General features: G+C 60.1%; 1 protein-coding gene and 1 long non-coding RNA gene across 3 annotated transcripts in view; both read left to right on the forward strand.

Annotated features, from left to right (window-relative positions):
- COL18A1 (collagen type XVIII alpha 1 chain) overlaps positions 1 to 27,009 on the forward strand; it is a 41,186-nt gene that overhangs the window by 7,091 nt on the left and 7,086 nt on the right. The window contains exons 1-15 of one of the 2 annotated variants that reach the window (XM_075755791.1): positions 14,716 to 16,224; positions 19,984 to 20,528; positions 23,352 to 23,435; positions 23,530 to 23,589; positions 23,771 to 23,909; positions 24,029 to 24,132; positions 24,221 to 24,247; positions 24,337 to 24,519; positions 24,706 to 24,783; positions 24,896 to 24,982; positions 25,141 to 25,194; positions 25,277 to 25,426; positions 25,575 to 25,637; positions 25,852 to 25,896; positions 26,813 to 26,953. In XM_075755791.1, the coding sequence (XP_075611906.1) occupies positions 14,868 to 16,224; positions 19,984 to 20,528; positions 23,352 to 23,435; positions 23,530 to 23,589; positions 23,771 to 23,909; positions 24,029 to 24,132; positions 24,221 to 24,247; positions 24,337 to 24,519; positions 24,706 to 24,783; positions 24,896 to 24,982; positions 25,141 to 25,194; positions 25,277 to 25,426; positions 25,575 to 25,637; positions 25,852 to 25,896; positions 26,813 to 26,953 (3,117 nt within the window). In that variant the 5' untranslated portion in view covers positions 14,716 to 14,867. Of the gene's footprint in view, positions 1 to 14,715; positions 16,225 to 19,983; positions 20,529 to 23,351; positions 23,436 to 23,529; positions 23,590 to 23,770; positions 23,910 to 24,028; positions 24,133 to 24,220; positions 24,248 to 24,336; positions 24,520 to 24,705; positions 24,784 to 24,895; positions 24,983 to 25,140; positions 25,195 to 25,276; positions 25,427 to 25,574; positions 25,638 to 25,851; positions 25,897 to 26,812; positions 26,954 to 27,009 lie in introns of those variants that run through there. The other variant, XM_075755792.1, reaches the window with a different exon arrangement.
- On the forward strand, positions 5,920 to 7,018 carry LOC142602243 (uncharacterized). Its single transcript, XR_012835911.1, has 3 exons — positions 5,920 to 6,283; positions 6,424 to 6,507; positions 6,811 to 7,018. It is a non-coding gene; the product is annotated as an uncharacterized LOC142602243 (long non-coding RNA).

Below are 27,009 nucleotides of genomic sequence, written 5' to 3' on the forward strand. Positions count from 1 at the left end.
ACAGCCTGGGTTGGGAATAGCAGCCAGGGCACCTGGAATCTGCAGCTCGCCAGCCCAGTGTCACCGTCACCGTGCTCTTCCCACCATCACCGCTGGCATCAATCTCCATCAGCCCGATGGCCCTTGAAGCTATCTCTGATTTTAGAATTCATAAGTAAGCCACCTTCCTCCCCTCCAGTAAACGCTGTAGTCAAACAAATTATTTTTTTCCCCACCCTCTTCGTTAGTCTGTAACTTAATTGAGTCGGGGATTGTTGACTTTTGGATAAAGGGCACCTTTTCGATAACCCCAGATAAGCTGGTGGTGCTCGCTGGCTGCGCCCATGCCGTGGATGGTGGCCCAGGTCCTGTCCGCTTTCCTTCTGTGCTGGGGTGCGTCTCCAGGGGAGGCAAGTCAAGGAGGTCCACGTTTGATGGGTGCACAAGGCTCCGGCCATCGCTCCTGCTGCCCTGCCAGATCAGGGGCTCCATGTTTGCTCTGCTTTACAACAGGATGTAATTTATGAAATGGGTGGCGATGTGGGGGGTGGGAGGGAAGGCAAGGGGTTGCCAAAAGCTGGGGGGGATCTCCCTGGTGCCAGTGTGGGACCTGTGTCTTCGGTGAGATGGGTGGTGCTGGGATGTCGCGTGTTCTGCTGTGCCTGCCCGCAGCGGGGCTAGCAGGGTTCCCAGGGAAGGGGTGATCTGGACCCCCCTGCTAAGCACCATGGTCCAGGTTTTGGGGTGATGCAAGCAAGTCAGGGTAGCAAGGAACCCACCGGTGTGTTACGGCGAAGGTGAAATGACGTCTTGTCTTGCTCTAAAGCAGCTCCCCAGGGTGGAAAGGCATCTTTTTGGCTCGGTCCTTCCCCTCTGGCCCTGAACCACTCTCCAGAGCGGCCAGGACCCTCATCTTGGAGAAACCTTGGCATGGGGCTGGGTGCGGATGGAGACCCTGGGCTCGGCCTCGGTGGCGAGCGCTCGCATGGCCAGCATGGCCTGGGGATCGCAGCCACTCCTGAGGTTCCTCGCCAAACCCCAGCACGGGGTCATTTTCCCAATCCCTCCTGGGGACCCCCCCTGGGACCCCCACCCGCTCTCAGCATCATCCCCAGGGATGGGGCACTTGTAGCTACTGTCCCTGGCTCCCTTCGGGCAGGGGGCTGTGCTGCGGTAAGGGCACCCACGGGTGACACAGAGCCCCAGGACACCTTGTGTTACCCCCTCCCTGATGCCAGGAGCTCCCCAGCTGGGTCCTGATGTGGGCAAAGGGCTTGTAGTGGCTACTGCCCCACGTGCCAGGACCGTAAGCCTTCAATCCAACATTCATTAGCGCGTGCTCGTGATTAATAACCGCTTGCCTCACTCACGAGATGAAGTCACACTCTGCTATTGAGCGCGGGGTCGTTCGCCCTGGGGAGGGGACGGGCACTCTGGGAGCCCAGAGGCCCCGTGCTTTGTAAGGAGATTACCTCCCACTGCGTCATGAGCAGGGCTTCCCTCCCCAGAGCTGCGGCGCGGAGCACGCAGCGTGGCCATCGCCACCAGCGAGCCTGCTGGAGAAGCTGATCGGGCGCAGGCATGGGCCCGATGGCTCGGCTCCCCGCAGCCTCGTCGAGGGCGATGGACCCTTTCCAAGAGCATCCTGCGCATCTCCCCGCATCTTCTGTGATGGATGGGGGAGCTGCTGCTGGGCTCCACCTCACCCCATCACTCTGTCTGCTCCCTGCCCTCCGTGGGGTGCTCCCACTGCCTCTCCTGTCCTCCAGCCACGCTCCCCATCCCCTGGGTACCGCTATGCATGGGGCAGCGGCGCAGCTGCCCTCAGGGATGTTGTGCCTGGTCTTGCTGAGAGACGGTGCTCGGAGGAGGCAGTGATGGGTGGGAGATGGCATGGAGGAGATCTGCAATCATTTTGGCTGGTATTAAATCCCCCTGAATATCAGGGAGTGGGAGAAAGTCCCTGACTTTGTGGCTGGAGGAAGGTGTGTGGCAGCAGCACGTGTGGGTTTTTGGCTTTTAATGTTGGACTTGATTAACCGGTTGTTATTTCTGCAGCTGCTTCCGGGAGCTCCGTGCCTGGGGCTGGCTGTTAAATCTCTGCACGGGGACAAGGTCAGTGCTCCAGCCCCCAAGGGCATCCTTGGGGCACGGGGAAGTCGGGGCTGGCTCCTCCGGAGCCCCGCGGTGAGCCTGGAAAGCGGCAGTCACAGGCCTGCTCCTGGCAGAAGGACGAGCTGTCCCTGCGTGTCCCCGTCCTGTGACCGCGCTCAGGCTGGCGTCGTGCCTGCCAGAGCCGCTGGAGGCCGGGCTGGGGGTTTGCTCTCCGGGTGGCTTTTTGAAGGGACAACTTGCATCAGGCGATGCCCCTGGGGTAGGGGACAGTGGCACCCTCAGGGCGAGCTGCTCTCCTCTGCGTCGCCCGGACCAGATTTCCTTGGGGTGGGTGGCAAAAGGGAAGGCTGGGGGGGTTTGGCATCAGGAAGAGAAAAGATGCCGCAAGGGAGGCTTCTAGCCTTTTCTCACCAGGTAACCGGGGCACCATCTGATAAAAATACGCGGGTTTTTTATTTAAAGCTATTGCATCTTTTTGGTGGGGAGATGGTGTCCTGGGGTGCATTGAGAAGAGCATGGCCAGCGGGTCGAGGGAGGTTCTCCTCCCCCTCTGTTCTGCCCTGGTGAGGCCACATCTGGAGTTCTGTGTCCAGTTCTGGGCTCCTCAGTTCCAGATGGACAGGGAGCTATTGGAGAGAGACCAGTGGAGGGCTGTGAGGATGATGAGGGGGCTGGAGCATCTCTGGTGTGAGGAAAGGCTGAGAGAGCTGGGGCTGGTTAGCCTGGAGAAGAGAAGGCTGAGAGGGGATCTCATCCACACTTATCAATATCTAAAGGGTGGGTGTCTAGAGGAAGGGGCCAGACTCTTCCCAGTGGTGCCCAGTGACGGGACACGGGGCAACGGGCACAAACTGGAACACAGGAGGTTCCATCTCAACGTGAGGAAAAACTTCTTCCCTCTGAGGGTGACCGAGCACCAGGACAGGCTGCCCAGAGAGGTTGTGGAGTCTCCTTCTCTGGAGAGATTCCAAACCCCCCTGGACGCCATCCTGTGCGACCTGCTCTGGGTGATCCTGCTCTAGTGGAGGGTTGGACTAGATGATCTCCAGAGGTCACTTCCAACCCCCGCCAGTCTGGGATTCTGTAATTCTGTGAGATGGAGATGTTGGGCTGTGAAGGTGGAGGATGTGGGGTGTCCCAGCATCCCTCACTATGTGTGGTACCCAGTGGGCTGGGGTCTCCGTTGCACTGCTTAGCAAGGCAGGAGGTGGAGGAGGTTCGGTGCATGGCATACCCTGCAGCCACTTGATGGCTTGAGCGAGGATGCCGCTCGCCGAGGTCAGCATCCGATCTTGCAGGGACTCTCACAGGGCTGGGCTGGAGGCAGCGTGGTGCCCTCAGAGCCCGGAAGCAGGAGGGTGGTGGTGCTGCTTCCCGCTGGGTCTGATCCAGCATTGGAGCTCCAGGGCCGGGACATCGCTCGCTGCCAGCCTGCCCCAGCAGCACCCATGGGGACAGGTCTCCCGTGGGATCCTGTGAGATTGGGATGCCACCCTGGGTCCATCCGCCTGCTGGCTCCTGCTGACAGTGGTGGCTCCTTCCTCACCTTGGGCTCAGCCGAAAGAGTTAACGAAACCATTTGAGAGGGGCCCCCAGAGGCAACTGCTGGAGGTAATAATCTTCTTTCGGCTCTTTTTTCTTTTCCCCTGCTAATTGTGGAGTTGACATCGTCCCGTCTCATGAAAGGCTCTTTTGTCAGCTGGGTTGCTGGGCAAAGCCCGGGCTTGGCAGCAGGTTGCAAGACCCGGGTCCGTCTCCTGCACATCCCTCTCCGGCGGCAGGTAGTGAAATGGCTCTTTCAGCGACAGTGATGTCCCTCCCTCCCTGGCTCCCATCTGAAAACAAAACAAAACAAAACAAAAACCTTACAAACCCCCCTCCTTTTAGCCAACGGCGCCCGATTTTCGCCCCGGTTCCACCTCGCGAGCGGAGGGAAAGGTCAGTCAGTCTAGACGCTAATCCGTCAAGTGTTGTATTTCTTCGCCCGCGGGTGTCCTAGCAACAGGATTAATGCAGCGGTGTAAGGCGGGCATTGGCTAGGTCCCGCTCCATCCCGGGCCGGTGGTCCGGATGCGTGCCGCTTCGCATGGCCGGGCACGGGGAGAGGTGGGCTGGTCTGTGGGGCAGCCCCGGCCCGGCTCCCCACTGGTTAGCTTCGGTCCAGTGGCCAGGAAATTTGGGGGACAGGTGATAAAACAGGCTCATGGAAGTTTTGGCTGGACTCTTAACAGTGGAAACGTGTCTCCCAGTACGTCCCCTGCATCCCAACACTTGGGTCTCCCAGTACATCCTCAGTGCTGTGCAAACACTCGCTGTGCAGGGGTTGCTGTTAAGCTACCGGCACCTCTCTGGCCTCGGGGTGCTGCTGATGTGGTTTGGAGTGATGACCCACAGTTGCGTGAACACCAGTAAAAACCAGTTTGCTTGGGTAGGGAGTAAACAAGTTTCCCATTTCTTTTGTTTTGCTGTTTAATCTTTTTATCGCACTGTTGCTGTGCCGTCTCTTGATGAAGCCCCGGTTTGCTTCCGAGTGTTGCTGGCGATGTGTCACCGCCCGTGCCTGGGTCCAGGGGTGCAGCCGGTGCCGGCGTTTGGCACCCGGCCGTCCGGTGTGTCATAGCGCAGGGGGGAGGGCAGAGCAGAGCGTTGGCGGGCAGAGCCGGCAGTCGGAGCCCCCCACGTTCACGACGTGGAGGCACGGGGCAGCTGCCCACTGATAACATTGTCCCATTTTAATCTTTTAAGCCCTTCCTTTGCTTTCCCTGCGGCCCCTTCCGGGCTTTCTCCTGCCCTCCCTTCCTTGCGGAGGGGTCGGCGAGCGTTTCCCCTGCGAGCCTTCGTCCCTTCCTCGCCACTCCCCCCATCCCGTTGTGCTCCAATATCCCTGAAAAGTTGGGCACAAAGGAAACCCCTCTGCCCAAAAGCGATTTAAAGAGCAAAATCTGGATTTAATCTTTGCCCTGCAGCCGTGTCACCACTCCGGCTGAGGAAGCGAGGAAGAGGAGGGGGACCGGCCGAGTACCGACACGACCCTGGGAGCTCCTCCGGTGTTCAGCATCCTTAAAAGCGGGGTGCCGGTCGGGTGGCGGGGCTCACCCCTGGAGGTACCGGAGCCTTTGTGCTCCGGCTGCCGGCTTTCCGCCCGGCAAGTGGCCACATGCTTTAATTAGGCGAAGGGCTGGCAGGGCTCCAGGGGTGGGAGAAGGGGGGTTCGTTCCCCTCAAAACTCAACCGGGCGCTGCGAGGACAGGCTGGAGCTTGCCCGGAGTCCCGTAGCTTAGCTCTGCATACGTGGTGGGTTGGTTTTTTTGTTGTTGTTGTTATTGCTTTCTGGGTTTTTTTTCTGCAGCTGGGATGGGTTAAGTGGGGTTTTAGGAGTGGTTTCTTTTCTCTTGGGTGCTTAAACCAACAACAAATAAAAACCCACCCCAGCGAAACAGGCCGGTGACGCTCCAAGGAAGGAAAGATGTTGCTCTGCTGATTTATGGGGCTTTTTTTATCTTTACAGGTCACTGCTAGTATTTGTGGAATTGGCCTTGCTGCAGGAAAAACTGGTTTCCAGCTTTCCCGTTAGGAAGAAACTTCTGTGATAGTGTAATTAAAATGCAGAAGTAAAAAAAAAAAAAAAAAAAAAAGAAGTGATAAATCCCAGAGCAGCTGGTTGTGGTGCTCGTAGCTGGGTCCCTGGGCATTTGCATGTGTCCCCTGCCTTACTCTGCCCTTGACTGTGCAGCCTGCAGAAAAAAAAAAATGGTTTTTTTTTTTTTTTTTTCCCCTTTTCCTGGTCTTTCTGGCTCAAGCACCAGCCTGCAAAAGCAAAAAAAAAAAAAGATTAAAAAAATCCACATTTTGACCATGGGAGTGTTTTACTCCATCTTGAGGCAGTTGCCAATATTTTTTAACACCTTATCTGGAGCTGGTGCTGGCACCAGACTGGACTCCTGGTGGGCTGGGGAGGTTGAGACGGTGACTCCCCCAAACCCTAAATGAGAAGTGATGGGTCCAACTCATCCCCCTTACAGGCAGGATATGCAACGGCTGCCTCATCCTGGGGGTCCGGGGTCCAGGGTCCCCAAGGTTGCCTGAGCTTTTTAGGAGGGAAGGAAAACCGTACCTCCGTGGGAATTTTTTCCCCCAGTTTCCTCTTTGCTGCCAAGATGAGAGAGGATGAGACTTGGATATTTGGGAGGTGAACATTTTTTCATCTGAGGTGGTGATGGGTACCGCTCATTCGGGATAGGGGAAACAACCGTCTGCTATCTGGGGCAACTTGAACCCCAAGATTTGGTCATCTGGAGCAAAACCATCGCAAATAACTTCATTTTTTAGGGATGGCTAAATGGAGGTCCCTGAATGACGTACCCCTTGCGGCTCGCCCAGCCTTTGCAGCCCGCCCCCCCTTTGAACCCTGTGGTATGTGAATTTTTGCTGGTGTCAGAGGGTCGGTGGCGGCAAAATCCCTCCCGGTTAAAGGGTGGGAATACCAGTGTGTGCAGCTCGGGATAATTACCAGTTGTCAGCAAAACAATAGTGGCATTGTGGGGCAGGAGCAAAGTGAAAGGGCTGGTCTTGAGCTTAATGTTACTTTTCTATTTATGTTGCCATAGTCTTTGCTGAGAAATGGCCCTATTCTCTCTAATCCTCCTCTTCAGGCATGCCTGCTGGGTTTTTTGTATGGTTTGGGGTTTGTTTTTTTTTTAACCCTTATCATCCCAGAAAACAGTTTGCAGAGACTCGTCTCCGTGGCGGCAGCGGCGTGCCCTTGGGCTGGCCGGCTTTGCTTTGGGATGCTGATGCCGGGGACGGTGCCCAGCCATGGCATCGTCCCCGTGCTCGGGAGGGGGCAAACCTGCTTCTGAATCCCCTCCCGCATGCGAGCAGAAGCCCACTTTACACCCATCCCTGTTCTTGACATCTGTCATGTTCTGCACAGTAAACTCCGGTGGATTAAAGCTATTTGTCGACATCATATTTTGCTTTAAAACCAAGTGATTTATTGAAAAGGGAATAATTGGTCAACCGATGGCTTTTGGTCCCCATCTCCTGCTTACGCTGCGGACTAGCAGATCTCTTGCCCGGCGTGTTCGGTTGTTGGTTGGAGAGAAAAGATGTGTTTTCTGGCCTCATCCAGGACCTGTTGGCTTTCCCCGGCACTGAAGGAAGCTTCTCTCCGCTTCCACGGAGCAGCCAAGTAGCCACTGACAACATCGTGTGTGACCCCTTTAATATCTGTCTACAGTGGTGCTTGGACTTTCTCAAAAGATCTAAATTTTGCTGCTTAAATACGTGCTGTGCCAGTGGAGGGACAGACTGTTGTGTTGGTAGGGAGCGGGGGATTTCAGCCTTGGCTGACATCAAGTTGTCATTGCTCAACTTAATTTCAAGGTGTTCAACTGATTTATCTTTTATTTAGCATTGGGACATGTGCAGCTGGGTGGGTTCAAGGACCAGACGATGCTTTCCCTGTTGAACTGGCCCCTCATCCGGGCTGCTAACAAAGGCATTAAATAGCTTTGAAGCCAACATCCACCCCCAAAGGGTCTGCTGGGCATCTCACCCCCTTGTATCCCCCCACCTTGGGGGGTACCAAAAGCCACGGCGAGGTCTGGCGTGAAGCACGCTGCCCAGCAGACAACCCTGGGATGGGATGCGATGGGATGGGATGCGATGCCAAAGCGGGGTGGCCAAGCTTGGCTGCCTGGTGCAGAGGAAACTTTGGAAAGAGCAGCCAAATGATGCCCAGGTCAGCGGCACAGGCGAAGCATTGTCTGAGGAGCGCAGAGAGGTGGCAGGACCGCAGGATCGGACAAGGAATCTTATTACGAGCACGGCTGGGGGGGCTTCAAGAGGCTCCAAGCTAAACAAAGTCCCCTGCGCTGCAGGGGAGCAGCGCTGACAAGACCGAGGCTGGTTGGACGAGCGAGAGATTGCAGCTGAAGTCCAAAACCCCCTCCTGGATCCCTCTTTTCCCTTTCCATTCCCTAGCACAATAGTGTTGCTCACCGTCTAGCCCCGCAGCAACCGCATGAGCTTGGATTTTGTTTGCTGTCAGCCTCACCAAGGGTGAGGTTAATGAACGGCCGGGCGGGTTTCCCTCGCTGTAAAGCTGCGGAGAGACTCCATAAAGCATCCGCAAGCTGCGGCGGTTGCCTTTTGCAGAGGCACAGACCAGCCGGCACCCGGCATCATGGCTCGCAGCGGATGCAGGATGGATGCTGTACTGTGGGACGGATGCTGTACCACTCCGTCGTAGCTTCAGGTACTACATCGCTTGGCAGCTCTTCTGTGTTTTATATGGTGAATTGGGGTTTGGGTTTTTTTTAGCTGTGCTGGTAATTTCCTCTGCACGAAAGTCCTGAAAACCAGCTGGGAATGGGCAACTCCCAGCTTTCGTCATGCAGCCTTCAAAACTGGTGCAAGGTTTTACTCTGCAGAAGCGCTTCTTGACATCGGCGGCTTAACTTCCAGGCACGATGCAGTGCGTGAGCACAGTGTCCCACGGGCCCTTTCCCAGTCCCCCTTGGTGCCCAGCCCTCTCCATGGCTGGGAATGTGCTCGTGGGAGTCGTGTCCTGACGCTTTTGGCTTCCTCGGCTTCTCCACTGCATGATGCTGGAAGGTTTCATTTGAGCTCTGGGGCCGTGTACCGTGCCTGGGTGGCTTGTCTTCCTCTTCTGTGCTTTGCTTTGTGCCAACGAGCAGGTTGTGATGGCATCGAGCTGTCTCATAAACCCTCCATCCCAGCCTTGATCTCCCCTTGTCCTGTGGCACAGCATCCCTCCGCAAGCTGGGATGCCGGGTGCGTTGGCCCCCCTGTATTTCTAGATAAATTGGTGCCTGGGAATAGGGATGTGCTCCCCCGCTGCAGAGCTGCTCGGTCCCTTGCGGAGATGGGAACCGACCCCTCCTTCTCCGACACTGGGATAACCCCTGCGCCTGCCGGGAGGGTGGTCGCAGGCGCTGCCGGAGCCCCCTTGGCCGCGTGCAGGGGCAGGAATACCCGGAACGCCATTGAAATCCAGGGCTTCCCAGGAGCGTGGCTCCCAGGCTGAGCCGGGACCTCGTGGGGGGTGAGGAGGGGGCTGAGTCTTCCCCCTCCGAGGAGCAATTAGTCTGCAAGGTGATTTATTAACGCGCGGAGGGTGAGCAAGGGGGTCGCATTCCTTCTCTCGCCTCCTCTCACTTTATCTCCGGGCTGTCGGTCGGCCCCGGCGGGAGGCGAGTGATGGGAAGCAGAGCCAGCGGCTGGGCAGGGAGGGGACTGGGGGTGGGATGGGGGGTACGGGTCACACCAAGCTCGCTTTGCATTTTAGAGACCCCTTTGCGCTTTTAAAGACCTCCCTTGGGTTCGGCTGTGCCAGAGGTTGATGGTCCCTGTCTGCTGCCGTCCCCTGGGGTAGCCAGGGCACCTCGTCGGGTGGCCAAAGTCACCCCAGCCCCAGTTCCCTGCCGGATAAACCCGGCGCTGCCTTGTCCTCCTGCCTACGTGGGTGGGAAAATCCAGGACACCGGCGTCTCTTGCCTGTCCCTTCTCCAGTTCAAGGCTCTGGGTCTTCCCTGGAGCGTAACGAGTTACAAGGCAAACTCAAGATGCCTTCGGTGAGACCTGCCCCTTGGCACGCTGTTCCCTGGGGGCTCGACCCCCACGGGTATTTTTAGCCGCGCTTGGAAGGAAGGCTGTTTGCTTTGCGCTTTGCTCACCCTGCCCGCTGCCCTTGCCCGCATAATTTCCCATGAGGGCTAACAAATTAAAAATACTCCGTAGATGAGTAGGATGGATGCCCCGAAGCAGCGGGTGCCTCCGTCTCCGCTTAGTTTGGGAGCGGGAGGAGGATGCAGGTAACAGCAGGGGGCTGAGCATGGCCGCCCTTCTACCCTTCCCAGGGTTACTTGATGGCTCCCTGAGGCAGTCGTGACATTTTCACGGTTTATTTTATCAAGGAATTTGCTGGGAAGATGTTTCTGGCTCTCCATGAGTAAATGTTTAGGAACGCTGCGGTCCCGGGGGCTTGGCGGTGTTGTGCAGCCGGAGGCAGGGGGGGGAAATGCTGGCCTGGAGGCAGGTCCCGGCAAACCGGCACCTGGTTCGGGGCTGCGATGGGCGCTGTCGCGCACGCCGGCTCAGCCCCCGTGCATCCTCACCCTCATCCCCATCCCCGTCCCTCCCATCTCCCTGGCTAGGTGCCCACATCTGGGGGCCGGGTCCCACCGCCTGTTCCCCGGGCGCCGGCTCCGCATGGGAGGTCAGCAGCCTGGGATGTGGCAATATGCTCGGCGTGCGTCTCGATGAGCGCCTTTTAGTGGTTGTTTGGGCTCTTTGGTCAAGGACGGATTAAAATCCCAAACATCGATAGGATTTATAGATACCATCTGTTGCTGACAGTCGCTGAATTTTTCTGCTTGGTGCATGAGTGCTCCCGCTTCCAGCATTTTGGCTGTACCGGTGTCAAAGTTTCCTCCCTCTCCTTTCCTTCCTCTCCTCTCCTTCCCTCTCCTTTCCTCCATTTCTTCCCTTTCCTTCCCTCCTGCCTGCTGAGGGCGGGGGGAAGTTGGGGCCAGACTCAGCCAACAGAAAATGGACACGGCAAAAAATAGCCCGGCAACGGACACATCCGTTAATTAAAGCCCCCGATTGCTAAGGGAGGCTCCTTGGGAACTGTGCTGGGGGGGCTGTGAGCTCCTTCCCTGCCCGGCTCCAGAGGCGCATGGCTGAGCGGGGAGTGCCCTGGGGGGGGGTGTCTTTCCCTCTGTGGCTCAGTCTCTTCGCAGCGGGATCCGCTGTCGACATTAAAGCCCGTTCTGTAGCTGCACTTAATCTTCTTGGGCTCAAGGGACATCTCGGAACTGGGGTCCCCCCCCACTCTGGCTTGCGGAGACCTCCCCTCGAGACGCGAGCAGGGGGAGGGAGGAGGACGCAGGTGATGGGGGATCGCACCTCTCTGCCTGCGCTCGGTCCTGCTGCACCCTGCGGAATCGCTGCCGGTCCCTGCCTGGACCTTGGTGACCTCTGGGCCGGTGGCCGCGGTGGGTGGGAAGGGTCCCTGGTGTAACCGCGGTGGGTCGTCACCCCTGATGGGGCGCAGCAAAGTGGGTGTACCAGGGATGCTTCCGCGTTCTGCTCGGCCTCAGGCTCCCTCTGCTGTCCGTCTGCCCGGCCGGCCGTCTGTCCCTCCATCTGTCCCTCTGTGTGCCCGTCTGTCCCTCTGTGTGCCCGTCTATCCATCTGTCTGCCTGGCCATCTGCCTGTCTGTCCATCTGTCTATCTGTCTGTCCCTCTGTCTGTCCATCTGTCCCTCCGTCTGTCCGTCTGCCCAGCCATCTATCTGTCTGTCCATCCGTCTGCCCGGCCGTTTGTTCATCCGTCTGCCCGGCCGTCCATCCGTCTGTCTGTCTGTCCATCCCTCTGTCCGTCTGTCATCTGTCTGTCTGGCCACCTGTCTGCCCAGTCGTCCATCCGTCTGTCCATCCGTCTGTCATCCATCTGCCCAGTCATCTGTCTGCCCGGCTGTCTGTCCATCCGTCTGCCCGGCTTTTGCTGAGGATCCAGCCTAGACCTGCTGGCGGGGGGGTGTGCTGAGCTGGGCTGGGGCAGGGTCCCCTTCCCCCCCCAGTGCCGTGGGGACAGAACCTGGGGTGGCCCCGGCGAGGGCTCAGGACGCGGGGCTGGGAGCGCAGCGCACACTGCAGCACCGGCACCTTCGTGGCCAGGTTTGTCCTCCCCGGCCACCGCCGCGGCTCCGTGGCACCGGGACACGCGTGGCCGGGTTGCTGAAGCCCAGCCGGCCTCTGAGCAGTAACGTTATTCCTCGCCCACCCGTGGGGTGCTGCCGCTCTGATACCTGCCCGACAGTCTTTTTTCCTTCCTTGTCATGCTCTTCTTTCCCCTCTTTCTGTTTTCTCTTCTCCCTGTCTTCTCCCTATCTTCTCCCTTTCTTTTTTCTTGTTTTTCCTCTTTTATTTTCTCTTTTATTTTCTCTTTTGTAATATTTTTTCTCTTTTTTTTCTTCTTTTTTCTCCTTTTTCCTCTTTTTGTTCCTCTTTTTCATCTTCCCCCCCCCCCTTTTTTTTTTGGTCTTTTTTTCCCCCTCTATTTTTTCCCCTCTTTTTCCTCTCTTCCCCCCCCCCCCCCCCCCCTTCTCCTTTCTCCCCCTTTCTTTCCCCCCCTCCCTTCTTTTCTTCTGGAACAAGACAGAGCCTGCTGTGAGCGGGGCAGCCTCAGCCCCCTTTTCCGCAGGGACCGGCCGATGCCGAACAGCGGTGGGAAGACACAACCAGCCTGTTCAGGGGGGAATTGGGACCAGACTGAGGGTCCAATTTTGCTTTTAAAGAAGTGCAAGGTCACGCTGAGCTTCCGGCAGCATCCCCTGGAATGTGCGACGTGCTTTCCCCCGCTCTGCCAGCAATCTGGCTGCTGCGGCTTCCCTTTGGGGAAATGCTGCTCTGAAATATTTCACCGGCTGGTGCGGTCCCTGTCCCTGCCTGGCCGCTCGGTCAGTAGCAGAGCGAGGGCGCTTTGGCTTGGGATGCTCTGATGCCACCTGTGCCCCCAGGCCACCCTCTGAGCCCTTGTTTTGGAACCCCCTTGTTTTGGAACCCCCCTTGTTTTGGAATCCCCTTGTTTTGGAACCCCCTTGTTTTGGGACACCGGCACTGGCTCTTTCCCCAGGAGCCGCCGACACAGAGGTGTGCAGTGAAACGAAGATCATTGAGTTAACGAGGGCTGGCGGCGATGGCCCCGTGCGCGGGGATCGCTGCTTTGCTCTGCTCTGTATCGTGAGCTGCCTAATCCCAGCAGAAGGGAGAAATGGGATTTTTTCCAGCTGAGCGTTGTGTCTGCACACGCTTGGGGCACCCCAGCATGGTGCCACCGCCAAAACCCTCCTGGCTGAGATGAAGCGGCTCATCGGGGCTCGTGATGCTCCCCCCTGGCTCTGGGAGCTGCCTTGGGCATGCCGCGTAGCTCCGGGGGGCTTGGATTGCATCCCCGCTGCAGGCTGGCACCCATCCCGCTTACCTCCCCCCCAGTTTGGGGGAGAGGGCGGGGGAACACCGAGCTCTTCCATCTGCTTTTCCCACTGGTGAGAGAAGAGCAGCAGCCACCAGCATCCCTCTCGGACGTGCCGAGGACGTGTTGGCGGGGGGGAACCCACACCCTGCTGGGACGCCGCACCCTCGCCCCGGGGGAACAGAGCCGGGCGCAGCGGGGTCTCGTCCGAACACGCCGGGATGGATTGGCAGGCTGGCTCCTTTCATCAGGTTGATGGGAGCACGCGAGCTTCGGGGGGGCTGTGTGGAAACTCTGACGTACGGACAAAAACGCGTCCCGCGTTCAGTTAGTTGTAGGCTGTTCCACACCGTGCACCCCTAACAGCATCGGTCACGGGGCAAGCCGATTAGCAACAGCATCCTCGCTGTGCCAGCTACCATTTTAAGGGGAAAACTCACCCGTTTCGCTTAAAAAGTAGCGTAGGAAATGTTGCGTAAAGCACAATAGACATCTGAATATTCGTTTGAGTGCTTTTCCTGAATATTTTTAAAGCAGAGCATCAGGAGATTTGCATCTCTTCCCGCTCCGCGTTGCAGGACCACGTTACCACAGACCGTGGCTTTCCCGGCCTCACAGCATCCCGGCTAGGGCGACCCGAAATTGTCACCTCCCCGTCAGTGTCCCTTCTCTGGGGATGCTTTTTGAGCCGCAAAGGTGACTTGCCCCGCGTCACGGCAAGAGCAGTGTGGCGGTGTGTTCCATGGGCATGCCGCATCCCGGCAGGGGATGGGGGACTCGGTGATCCCTGGGAACAGGGGTCATCGTCTCCAGAGCAGGGCAGCGTTGAGGTGCGGAAATGGGCCAGATGAGTGGATTTTGGGGGATTTGTTTTAAGCTGAGGCAAAGAACAACTGAATTTTTGGGGGCGTGGGAGAGCACCAGCGCTGCCCGGGGGAGATTTTAATCCCGGGCTCCAGGAAAAGTTGAGTGCTGGAGGCTGTGATTGCTCAGACCTCCTGGCTTCAAGATGTTGCTGGCGCGTGATGCTTGGGAGGCGGGGGGGGCGGGGATTGCAAGTGCTCCCCTCACTGTCCCGCGACAGCACCTGGGGGGGTCCTGGCCCTGTAACTGAGCCGGGAAAGCAGCTCAAAAGCACTTGACTTTGGGGACTTGTGTTTCCGGCCAGTGGAAATCTTGGAATTGTTTTCTGGGATTTTTTTTCCCTTCCTCGTTTGGTTTTGCTCTGAGGTTATAACCTTTCCCCAAGACATGGAGGGGGGGGCCCCATGCGTCCCACCGAAGCTGGGCATCCGCAGGCACCGTGTCCGTGCATGCCCCCCCCACCACGTACAGCTCTCGACGCCGGTAATTTAACCAGAGCCACCAAAGAGGGAGAGAGGATTTAGGATTTTTTGGGCAGGAAGGAGTTAAAAAGCTGGCAGCAGCAGCTGGGACAGGCAACAGGGTGCGTCTGAGGGCTGGCTCGGCTCCCAGAGGTTTTGGGGGGCTCAGGTGGGTCCCCAGCCGGGTGGCAGGGTCCCCAGGGGGCTGTGCCGGCTGCGGGGAGGCTGGCGCTTGGGAGAGGAGGGTTTGGCAGGGCCTGCGGTGCGGCCACTCCTCCTGCTCTGCTCCGGTTTGAAGGGTCGTGCGCCGGAGTCGAGGAGGAGAGAGCGATGTGAGCGCTCCGGGCGTCTGGCCGGGGCAAAACTCCTGCCTCTTCCCTCCGTTCCCTCCTCCGGCCTCTCCAGCTCACTCTCGGAAGCAACGGGGCTCATTTTCCCTTCCTGATGGCCCCGGCCCCACCGCGCTTGGGGTTTCTGCTCCTCCTGGCTTGCTGCTTCTCCTCCTCTGAGGCACAGCTCCTGGGCTGGATTTGGGGCAGCACGAAGACCCTGGGAAGCCCAGCGGCACCCGGCGAGGGAACCGCGGTGCCAGAGCTGCTCACTGTCGCGGCAGCTCCCACCCCCAGCACGTCCCTGGGGACGCAGGGCAGCCAGGCGGTGCGGGACGTCGCCACCCCGCAGCGCCGGGAGCAGGATCCTGGCACAGCAGCGCCCACGGGTGAGGGGACTGCGGCCGAAAACAGTGAACAGTGGGACGGGATCACCACGGAGCCAACGGAGAGCATGGCACAGCCAAGCATCGCTCCTCCCCGCAGCACGTCACCTGCCCCTGGCCAAGATGTGGCCAGCAGCTCCGCCGATGACCCGCAGCTCCTGGGGACGGGGACCACCAAGGACCCGCAGCTCCTTTGGACAGGGACCCCTACGGACCCGCAGCTCCTGGGGACAGGGACCACTGAGGATCTGCAGCTCCTTGGGATGGGGACCCCTCCAGCCCCACAGCTCCTGGGGACCACTGAGGACCAGAAACTCCTGGGGACGGGGACCCCTGTGGTGATGGGGACACAGATGTCCTTGCAGAGATCGGCGGGTCCCTGGCCAGGTAGTGCCCCTTTCCCTTTCTCACCAGGTGACAGTACCCGCGAGCAGGAGGTGCCGCCCCAGGACCCCATGGCACAACCACGCCGACACCGCCACGGAGCATCGCCCACCCCACCGAACCTCTGGCATGGCACCGGCCGCCGGGGGCTGGTGCTGGCCGGTGTGAACGGGAGCCGGAGCCCTCCTTTGCCTAACAGGAGGGTGGCTAACGGTGTGGATCCTCCTCTTGCCGATAACTCCAGTCCTCTTGAGTTTGATTTACTAACCGCCACTGTGCAACTCTACGGTAGTAGCGGCATGGGGCTCGCATCCTTCTTTCCCGGACTGACGCTGACAGCCGGCCGTTGCCTGCCCGTCCCGACCCGCCTGCCCTTCTGCAGCGTGCTGGGCACCGACCATGTCAGATTACCGAATTACCTCCGCCACGGCAGCGAGGCGGAAATTCGGGCGGCTTTGCATGAGTGGGAGGGGCTGCTTGAATCGCGGTGCCATCGCTATGTGGAGTGGTTTCTCTGCTTGCTCCTGCTCCCCGGGTGTAGTGCCTTGGTCCCCATAACCCCCCCGCCATGCCAGGGCTTCTGCGAGGCCGTCAGAGACCTGTGTTGGATGCACTTGGCCGGCGGGCGCCTGCCTCTGCCTTGCGATGCTCTCCCCAAGGAGGACGAAGGGTATCCTTGTGTCTTTATTAATGCTTCTGCAGGTAATGTGCCTGGGTGATATCGTGGGTTTGTGTGTTTGTCTCCCCTCCCCAAACTCCCCCAGGATTTTAGGCGCCGGGGGATGCTTCTGCTCCTGTTCCTGTGGGATGCTGCTGAGTCCAAAATCACTTTCCACACAGCCTTGCCTTCTCCAAACGGGGACCACCAGCAGGTTTTGGCTCCTTCTGCAAGGCTGAGCATTGCCATGCCCTCCTTGGGCTGTTCCACCCGCAGTGAAACACCGCGGCCGGGTTGAAAGACACCGTCCCGGTGGCCAGGACAAGAGATGTCCCCATGCATGCAGTGCTGGCATTTGGGGCCGGTTTGCGGGTGCCGCAGTGCGCAGCGAAGGGCTTTGGGGTGTCCGTCCTGGGAGCCGGCAGCTCCCCGCGGGGACAGGGGAAGGACCAGGACCCCACGACCACCCAACCACAGCAGCGTCTGGGGCCACGGCCCCGAGGAGGCTTCAAGGTGACCCGTGGCCATGCCTGCACGCTCCCCTCTCCCAGAACAGTGCTTTGCCTTGGGGTTAATGATTTACCCAACAGCTAATGTTTGATCCCCCACTGCTTGGCAGGCGGGAGAGGTTACTTCGCGTCCAGCTTCGTCATTAGGTGGCTGTGACCCTTCTGTATGTCTGCCGGGGACCGAGACGCACCGCTTTGGCAGGGGGCAAAAGGACGGGAGCCAGGGGCGGGGGGGATGCTGGTGCTTGGAGAAATGTGCCTCTGGGTGTAAGAGCAAGAACATGGTTTGGGATGAAAGCAGAGCAGGAGCTCGCCGCTCCCCCCCGCCGAGCCCTCTGAATGAGGCTATGTTCCCGCGCCGGCCCCCCATGCCTTCGGGTGACGGCCTGGGGCTGCCGACCAGGAGCAGCGAGACGCCGGCTGCTGTCAGAAGGGCAGTTTAGCGTGGGGCCGGCAGACAAGGGTCGCACACGTGGTCCCCTCAGTGTCAAAGCGGCTCTGTTCGCTGGCTGACCCCAGTGGGGTACGGCGGGATCATGGGGATGCTCGGGGGGAGGCGCACGCTCCCGGATGGGCAGTGTCAGGAATGGACAGAGGACGTGACTTGAGATGCTCCTGCATGCTGGGGGTCGCCTGCATCCCAGCTGGGATGGGGTCCGCGGGGCCATGCTGGCAGCAATGGCTTGGGCCAGCTGGGAAGGTCGTGGCAGAGGGGGAAGGTGGTGTGGAGTGTCCCTCAGGCTTTTCCGACAGCACCAGGACCGAATGGCTGGGTCACCGTGGCCAGAGCCATCCCCACAGCCATCCTGCGCCAGCACCTGTCCCGAAACCTCTGTGGCACCAGTGGTCTCTGCCTCTCCGTGCTCCGTGGCAGGTGCCTCTGGTTTGCCACAGGGAGGAGGGGGGGTGTGATATTTGGGCTCTGGGTGTCCTTTGGAAAAAACAGGCACGGCCTGAACGGTTTGGGGGTGGGAAGGGGCACTTGGCTTTTGCAGGGGAGCAGCCATTTGAAGGGGTCTCCCCCTTCCCCGCTGCTCCCTAGGCCCCATCCGGCCTCTCAGCCCTGGCCTCTGCCTGCTTTTTGCGGTGGGCCGTGGGAAGATGTGTCCCCATTTGCTTTGGGAAGCGCCGGCACCCAGTGCCCACCCTGGGCTCGGGGGCGAGTGGCATGTTTGGAGGGGAGGGAGGATCCCAGAGCTGGCTGAAAAGCCAAGGGGAGCGTGGTTGAAAACTGCGTCGCTAACAAAAGCCTCTTTCAGGCTGTCGCCCTTCGGCCCCAGCCCCGGGGGCAGACGATGACTTGTCTGGCTGCAGAAATTGCAGCGCTGGCTCTTACACCCGTGCAGACCCCCGGGAGGAAGCTCTGGTTTCCTCTTCCCTTAAAGCTGCTCTGAATTTGGCTTCCTCCAGCCTGAGATAAGCTCCATCCCTGCATCCTGGTGTTTGCCATCAGCTTGCCCGCAGCTGCCTGCTGCAGGGGATGGCGCGGCTGGGGACGGGGCAGTGGGGTGCCCCATGGGGCGTCGCAATGGTGGGTGCCAGGCTGGGGCTCGCTGCGGGTCTGGGGGAACCCTGCTCGCTCGCCCCATCATTTTTGGTGTAGGGCTGGGGGTGATGCTGGGCTCCAAGGGATGCTGGGCTCCAGGATCCAGAGGTCCCCATGGCTGGTGAGGCAGGGGGGCTGCACTGAGCCCTTCCCCTTTGAGCGGGCTGGGGATACACCATGGGGTGGCCCGGTCCCCCTGCAGGGTGGATGAAGGGGTCGGGACAGGCATGAGACCAGGAGGGAGGTTTCCTCCCAGCTGGGTGCTCAGTTTTGGGGTGCCAAGCTTGAGAGGAACTGGGGGGAGCAGGGTGGGCACTGAGTAGTTTCAGAGCAGCAGACTCAGGAGAAGATCGATGGGTTTGGGGTCTGGCAGAGAGAAAACTTGCCCCCACCTCTGATCGGGGGCATTTCTAACATCCCCACATGGTCCCTGCCATGGGGCTGGCGCTGGCGTCAGGGCTCAGCAACGGGGGAGGCTGGGGACGCTCCGTGTGTGCAGGTACCCACAGGCTTTGGAAGAGGCACCCAGGTTTTCATCTCCTCCCACCATCCCAAGAGACGTGTTTTCCTTCCAGGCTAGGCAAGGCTGGGCTGATTTCTTCTTTCTTTTTTTTTTTTTTAATTCTCTTTTCATTTTTTTTTAAGAGCTCTGGAGGACAATGTCTGGCTCCAGAGCAGGGTGGAGGTTCCTGGCTGATCCTCCCAGGCTCAGCACACCTCTGTTATCCCCTCCATCGCTCACATGAAACACCAGGGATGGAGTTGGGGACATTGAATTGTCTCAGCTCCTGCTCTTGACGTGGAATGGGGCTGAAATTAGTCCTGAGCATCCGTTCCCGATGCGGAGCCCTCGGGTGTTCCCGGTGCGGAGCCCTTAGCTGTTTTGGAGCAGGGATGGTTGGGTTTCCTCGCTCCCGGGAAACACGGAGTTAAAAAGCACCCGGCAGTGCTCACTCCCATCGAGTTGGCACCCGCCCCAAGCAGTTGACATAGGAGAGGAGGAATCCAGCGCCCGGTGTGTGGGCGATGAGGATGTACCTCCTGCCAAAACAACGGGAGCTGGCGTACAGAGGGGCGGCTCACCCTGGCCAGATGTTCAGCTGCGTTGGGTAGGAGACACCGTCCCGAGCAGAACTTCCCCAAGCGCCTTGAGAAAAAGGAGTCGGGAAAAGAGGCGAGCTCCAAATTGAGATCATCTGGGAAGCTGACGGGACGTGCCGGCTCGAGCCCTGTTCCCAGGGTGTTGCAAGGGGATGGCTCTGATTTATTCCCAGCTGGGGTGACCCTGTGAGCTTGTCCTGGAATGATGCGGGGGGTCACCATGACCCCGGAGCGGGTACGGATGCAACACGCTTCCTTGCAGCTCTGTGGTTGTTCAGCATCACGTTGCTACAGCAGCATCCCCCTGCCCGCACAGGCATGTCGCTGCCACGGGCAAGGTGCCTTTGGTTTTACCCCATCTCAGGGATGCTCTGGCTGCGGTCGGAGGGCCAGCAGCGGAGGACGGGTGGCATTTGGGGACATGCATCCCAACTGTGCAGTGGGAGCAGCTTGAGGATCATCACTGTCTCGGCCAACCCGCAGCCCAAAGGAAAATCCCAGGCTGTGGGGAGGGCGAGCAGGGGGAGCCGCTGAAGAGCGGCGTCTGGGGGAGGCATGGCCAGGGGGGTGCCTCCCAGGGCACCTTGCTGAGGGTGACTATCTTCACCAGGCCGGTTGTGACCGTCCCCTTTCCCTTCCTCTTGCAGAGAACCTGAGCACCGAGGTCAGCCTCCTGGAGCTGATCGGAGACCCCCCGCCAGAGGAGATCCTCAAAATTTACGGCCCCGACAACAACCCCGGCTATGTCTTCGGCCCCAATGCCAACACGGGCCAGGTGGCCCGGTACCACTTGCCAAGTCCTTTCTACCGGGACTTTTCCCTCCTCTTCCACATCCAGCCCACCACGCCCCGGGCTGGCGTGCTCTTTGCCATCACGGACTCCTCGCAGAGCGTCATCTACGTGGGCGTCAAGCTCACAGAGCTGCGGGCAGGCAAGCAGAAGATCATCTTCTACTACACGGAGCCAGGCTCACCATACTCATACGTGGCGGCCGCCTTCACCGTGCCCACCTTGCTCAACCAGTGGACGCGCTTTGCCATCAGTGTGGAGGAGGACGAAGTCATCCTCTACCTGGACTGTGAGGAGCACGAACGGGTCCGCTTTGAGCGCTCCCCAGATGAGATGGAGCTGGAAGATGGCTCCGGGCTCTTTGTTGCTCAGGCTGGAGGAGCTGACCCAGACAAATACCAGGTAAGGCCTCAGGTCACCCCAAGGAACACCTCCAAGAAGTCTGGGTGAGGCTGGAAAGACGTGACACCAGCCTGTTCCTGTTGAACCAACCTTTTGGCCCAGAAGACAAACCAGTCGCCTCACTCCGCTTGCATCCCTGGGGAAGGAGACGCTTGAGATGGGAGGGGAAAGGTGGCTTGAGGTGCAACCAATTTCGTTGACTTGGGTCTCGTCAAGGCAAAGCTCTGAAGGTGGGCTGGCAGGAGGCGATGGCGTTGCGCTACAGCAGCCACCGTTGCCTGTACCTTTTCCAGCAAACATGCGGAGCCTCTTCAAGTCTCCTCTTTGCTAAAAATACCCAACTCCTTTGGTCGAGAAGTGGGTTTGGCTGGTGAAGTGTCTCTCTTAGCTGGAAAAAATGCTTGGGCCGGAGCATATCTTTGTTGGCTGATGTTGGGCGGTATCGGCAGGAAGACTTTGGAGAGCAAAGAGAGGTGATAGCTCAGCCCGTGATTTGAGCATGACTTATGTCCTAGATAAGGTTTACAGAAAGTGTGGGGAAAATGATGTGGAAATTCCCTGCGGTGCTTGGGGAGAAGAAAGTCCAGGTTTCTCCCGGGTTGAGCGTGGTTTGCCCAGCAACAGAGGCTCTGCCGAGTGGAGTGATGCTTTTCCCGGGGAGCTTTGCAGGCATGTTTCTGAGCTTAAACATCATCTTGACTAACAAGTGGCACTGCCGCAGTCCCAGTTAAATGGCTTCAGGCAGGGAAAGCTCCCCTGGGGAGAAGTTAATGATTGATGGGCTAGAGACTGGTTTACAGTGGGATTCGGGTTGGTCCCTTGAGGTCTCAAGAGCAACTTTTTGCTCTTGAAGAGCAATTTTTTGCTCTTGAACACGCTGGGAGGGCCAGGTCATGGCCGTGGAGGAACTCCTGTCCCCAGCTGGAGAGGGTTTGGCACCATTCGGAAGGCAAAGCAACACCCGGAGCAGAGCGAAGCGCTCCTGCCTTTCTAGCAGGTGAAGTTCCCACGTTTACCAAACACCCAGTCCCGCTGTCCGCCCCCGGTTTTCCCATGGGGAATAGCCAGCCATGGGGGGAAGGAGGCCGACTGCCTCGGCTGGCCGAGAGTGGAGCCAGGGCTCGGACGTCTCCTCGGCATCTGATTGCCTCGTGGTACTCCCATCGCTGCCCAGCCCTGCCTCGCGTTATCTGGAACTAACAGGGCATCGGGCTGATTAAAACCTGGCCTGCTGTCAAGCTCGTGAGCGGCCGGTGGGGTCTCAGCTGCCATCCGTGCCTCTTCCCGAGCTGTCTTTGTGTCAGTGGCGTGAAACCTGGAGGGACGAAGCCTGCAGGTAACGCAGAAGCCCCTGGGACCGCAGATAGCAGGGGGGTTGCTGCAGGTGGGGTCTCAGCTGGGGTCTGGCGGGAGGGGTTGTTTGCAGCTGGGTGCGTGATGAGAGCTGCTCCCTCCCGTTGCTGCAAGGGGCCCTTGTACCCATCCCGCATGGGGATGCCTCGGTCCGGGGTTGGAACGGGATTATTTGCGATGCCTCCGGCAAGCCCCAGGACCGGGAAGGTCAGGCTGGAGTGTTGCATTTAGCAAAGCTTGGGCTTGATGCTGGTGCTCGGCGGGGAGGAGAGGGATGGATTAGAGCCTGCTGTCACCAGGGCGAGCAGCTGGAGGAGGTCACAACCCACCTGGGGGGGAATTTGCTTGTGGGAGAGGTTTTTTTAATATATATATATGTATATATATAAAATTATATATACATTTAAAGTGTACTATATTTATAATATATTTATTATGTATCTGTAATATATTCATTATATATTCGTATTATGATATCATAGTCAGCCTGGCTGAACTGCAACTGCCCCTGATTCTTGTTTTGTTAAACCCATTGTGTTTCCTGAGCATGACTCTTTGCCGGATGTGTTGCGCTGTGCTTTCAAGCCAGCCCAAATATTATTTTAGGTGTCTCGCCCAGAGAAGAGACACCGAGCGGAAGGTATCTACCGTTTCTGAGCTTGCTTCCCAGCGTGGTCCCCGGCACCTCCCCACCGGGATCAGAGGGATGGGCAGTATCCCATCCTGGAAGCATCCCATCCCGGCAGCATCCCTGTGTCCCGTCCCAGCAGCCAGGATCTGGGCTGGGATGTGAGATGCGCTGGGTGACCCCGCTTACTATGGTCAGGCCAGTACCCACGCACCCTCCCCAGCTGAGACGGGGATGCTGCCCTCCCGGGCAGCGCAGGTAGCTCGGCTACGGGGCTTTGTGTGGAGGCAGCAGCCTCAGGAAGGAATTTGTGGTGATTTCTTGTATAAACAAGTGGCTTGGATATGCGCAGCGCTTGCAAAACCCAAATAAATGGTGAGGAAGTGGGGATTACCCTGAGAAATACAAACCCGGGGTTGTGGTGGACTGGGACCTGCCAGGAGCCCCTGCGTGGGTTAGAGGGGCTGGCTGCAGCTGGGGACCCGTCTGGAGAGGGGAACAAGGAGCGTGACCAAAGCGCTGCTGGCTGGCCGGCCAGATCCTGGCCATCACCTCCACTTGGCCGGCCCGGTGCTGGTGCCGGCACAGAGCTTTTCCCTGTGACTTGCCAAAGGAGCTGGGCACCGGGGCTGCATGGCTGAGACCTCGCTGTGCCGGGATGTGGATGCTCAGATGGAGAGCGCTCCCCACGCCGTGCGAAAGAGCCGACGTATGGGGAGCACTCGGGGACACAGTGGCCGGGTGGCATGGCAGGTCACGTCACGCCGTGGGGTGGCTTGTGGCACGTGTCCGTCCATGGTGCGTGTCCGTCCATGGCAGCCCTTGGTGTGGTTTCCTTGCAGGGGGTGATTGCCGACTTGAGGCTGCAAGGGGACCCGCGAGCGGCCGAGCGCCAGTGCGAGGAAGAGGAGGACGATGCTGAGGAGGTGAGCACTGGCAGCCCCGACAGGGCAGGCTGGGGGGGGCTGCCGCCCCAGGTTCCCGGCTGACCCCTCGCCCCTTCTCCTCGGGCAAACGCAGGTCTCCGGCGATTTCGGCAGCGGGGCAGAAGGTGGACACCAGCCCTCGGGGAAAGTCGGGGTGAGTGGGTGCCCATGGGTACTGCGCTGGGTGGCAGAACCCCGAGATTTTAGGGACGAGGAGGGCTGAGTCCCTTCTGGGGTCGAGGTCCAGGATGCCTGATGGGGTCCCGGCGCCTGTCCCTTTTGAGAGGCCACCGGGAGGTGAATGGCACCACCGTGTCCCCTTATTGTTGGCACAGGGTGTCCCGGGGCTGGTGGATGCCGTCCCCGTCACCTCCCCCCCAGTGGCAGTGGGCGGCGGGCCGAGCAGCGGCGGGGTCTCCATGCAGCAAGCCGAGAGGACCAGAGCAGAGGAGACGCTGCGGGTCTCCACGGGAGGTAACGCCGGCAGCAGCATACCCTTCCTCACCGTGCTGCCTGGCCCTGGGGCTCACTGGCAGGGCCACGGCAGGGTGGCTGTCCCTGAGCACAGCCGGGTCCCTTTTCCCTTCTCGCAGGCACCGGCCCCAAGGGTGAAAAGGGGGAGAAGGGCGAACGTGGCCTGAAAGGGGACTCGGGGACCGGTGGCATCGTGGGGATAGGCAGCGTCAAGGGCGAAAAGGTAGGTGAGAGGGGGCATCACGGGGGCTGGAGGATGCCACCGATGTGTCCGAGTTTGACACCCACTCCCCTTTGTTTCTATCCCGTAGGGGGAGAAAGGAGAACTGGGCGTTAAGGTGAGCATCGCTGGGAAGCCGGGGCAAAGCCATGCCTGCCTGGGCTGCCACCCCGGGGACCTGCCACCCATCCCCGTTTCCTTCCCCAGGGCAGCGCTGGATTTGGTTACCCCGGCTCCAAGGGCCAGAAAGGGGAACCGGGTGACCCCGGCCCCCCTGGGACCCTCTCGCGACACACCGATGGCTCGGTGGTGGAGCAGGTCACCGGTCCCCCGGGGCCGCCGGGGAAGGACGGAGCCCCTGGCAGGGACGGCGAGCCCGTGAGTCGAGCCCTTTACCCCTCGGTATTCCCTCTGCCCCCACCCCTGCCTGCCTGCCTGCCTGCACACTGACCTCTCCCCTCTCTGCCATCCCCAGGGTGATCCCGGTGAGGATGGCAAACCCGTAAGTGGGGTTGGGGGGTGGCGGGGTGATGGGTGCCGGCCACTCCCTTGCCTTGCCACCCCCTGACCCCCCACCGCTCCCTTTCGCAGGGCGATATGGGACCCCAGGGGTTCCCCGGGACGCCGGGGGAGCCTGGGCTGAAGGGGGAGAAGGTGAGTGCCAGAGCCGGTGCCAGTGCGGGGGGACGGCATGTGCCGCTGCCCCTCCTTCCTCTCAGCCAGTGCTGGGCTATACTTGCGAAGCGCGCTCTCTCCTCTGTGCCAGGGTGACCCAGGTGTGGGGCCGAGGGGACCCCCTGGACCACCCGGTCCCCCGGGACCGCCAGGACCCTCATCCAAGCATGACAAGCTGGTGGGTGCCCCTGGGGATACAGGGATTTGGGTGGGGGTAGGGGGGGGTACGGGGACATGGAGAAGCGGGATGGTGCCGCCAGCCCCTGGGCAGCATCGCCGGGCACCCCGACGCTGGCCGTTGGTACCCGACGTCGCGCCCTCGTGCTTCTCTCACAGACCTTCATCGACATGGAGGGCTCCGGCTTTGGCGGCGACCTGGAGAGCCTGCGGGTGAGTGCGGGTCCCTTCCTGGCAGCAGGGAGCCCGGGGGACATGCTCAGCCGTCAGCCATCACCCCCTCCTTCTCTTCTAGGGGCCACGGGGGCCACCTGGTCCTCCAGGGCCACCCGGCGTGCCCGGCTTGCCAGGGGAGCCGGGACGGTTTGGGATGAACCGCACAGACCTGCCGGGACCACCAGGGCTGCCAGGCAGGGACGGGACCCCTGGGCCCCTGGGGCCAGCGGTAGGTGTATGGGCTGGCCAAGGGTACCCATCCCAGGGTCACCCCATGGCGGTGGGGTTGTCACTGCCCCCTGTGGTGGCGGGGGGCTCCGTGCCTGCCAGCCCCAGGGGATTCCCTGCACCGGAGCCAGCTCCTGGGCATCTTGCAGGGTCCTCAGGGTCCTCCTGGAAGAGACGGTGCAGCTGGGCAGCCGGGGCCCAAAGGAGAGCGGGTGAGTGTCCCCTGCCCTGTGTCCCCCAGGAGCACGTCACGGCTTCCCCGCGGGGCGGCTGGCACCCCGGGGGGGCCACAGCAGCTACCGCTCGGTGCCCTGGCACATCTCCGGAAGGTCCCGGCTCCCTCCATCCCTGGACTGGAGAGCATCAACCTGCTCCTGGAGCAAGGCAGCTTCTTCACACCCTTTTCTCCTTCTTCCTCCTCCCCAGGGTGATGTGGGCGACCTCGGCCTCCCCGGTGCACCGGGACCCAAGGTATTGTGCCTGGGGTGGGTTTCGGGGGGTGTCCCACGTGCATTGCAGACTGGAAGTGGGGATGTTGCTGGGGGGGGTTATCTCATGCTGGAGCGGGGAGGGAGGATGCTGGTATTTGGGTTCCTCCCGCAGCAGAGCAGTGCCGCGGCTCGGGGGTGCGTGGGGCCACCAACCACCCGTGGGATGCTCGCCGGGCTCCCGCCACCCTCACCTGGCCTTGGTCCAGGCACTACTGCCTCGGGGAGCGGGCAGGCAAGGCAAGCCCAGCGGGGTGTTTCTGAGCACAGGAGAGGGTTTGCTCAGGGGGTTTTGGGTGTCTGCGCCCTGCTGGGAAACACGCTGTCTTCTGCACGTCACTCTCCTGCCTGCCTGCTCGAGATTGTTTCCCCCTCCGCATCCCCGCGCATCACCCTCCCCTCCCTCGGGGGCCAGGATGCCCCATCCACCGCAGCCAAGACGCTCGGGAGTTAAGGTTTCTTAAGGCTGCCGACATCGAGAGGGTAGATGGGGCGGCAGCAGGCGTAAGGGCTGATCCTGCCGCTCGGAGACCCGTAGCAAAGTGCAAGGGTGACTGGGAGCACCCCCCCTCAGCGCTGAGCTCTGCCATCGCCTTGGAGCCGAGGATGCATGCGCAGAAAAAAGTCGCATTTATGATTTTAGACGAGCCTCTGGTGGCCACCGTGCACATTGCATGGGGTGCCGGGGCCACCCGAGGACAGCGGGGCCGAAGGATGCCTGAGCGGGGCAATGCCCCTGCCCACAGAACCCCTCTGCCCCGGACCCAGGGGAGCATCCGCGGTTTGGGGGATACGGGAGGGGATGCGCTGCCTCCCGCTTCCAGGCTCCAGGCAGCCACCGTTGCCACCTCGTCCCATCTGTCCCCTTGTTTGTTTTTTTTTTCTTGTCCCCTTTGCAGGGCAGCAAGGGAGAAACGGGACCAGCAGGACCGCCGGGAGAAATGGGGTTAGCTGGCCTTCCCGGACCCATCGGACCCCGAGGGCAGCCAGGCCCCCCCGGCCCCCCGGGACCACCGGGGCCGGGCTACGAGGTTGGATTTGTAAGTGAGCACCCCTGTGATGGGGGGGGTGTGAGCTGGAGTGGGGGGCAGACATG

The sequence above is a fragment of the Balearica regulorum genome, chromosome 6 (assembly GCF_011004875.1).
Source record: "Balearica regulorum gibbericeps isolate bBalReg1 chromosome 6, bBalReg1.pri, whole genome shotgun sequence".
NCBI classification, from domain to species: domain Eukaryota; kingdom Metazoa; phylum Chordata; class Aves; order Gruiformes; family Gruidae; genus Balearica; species Balearica regulorum.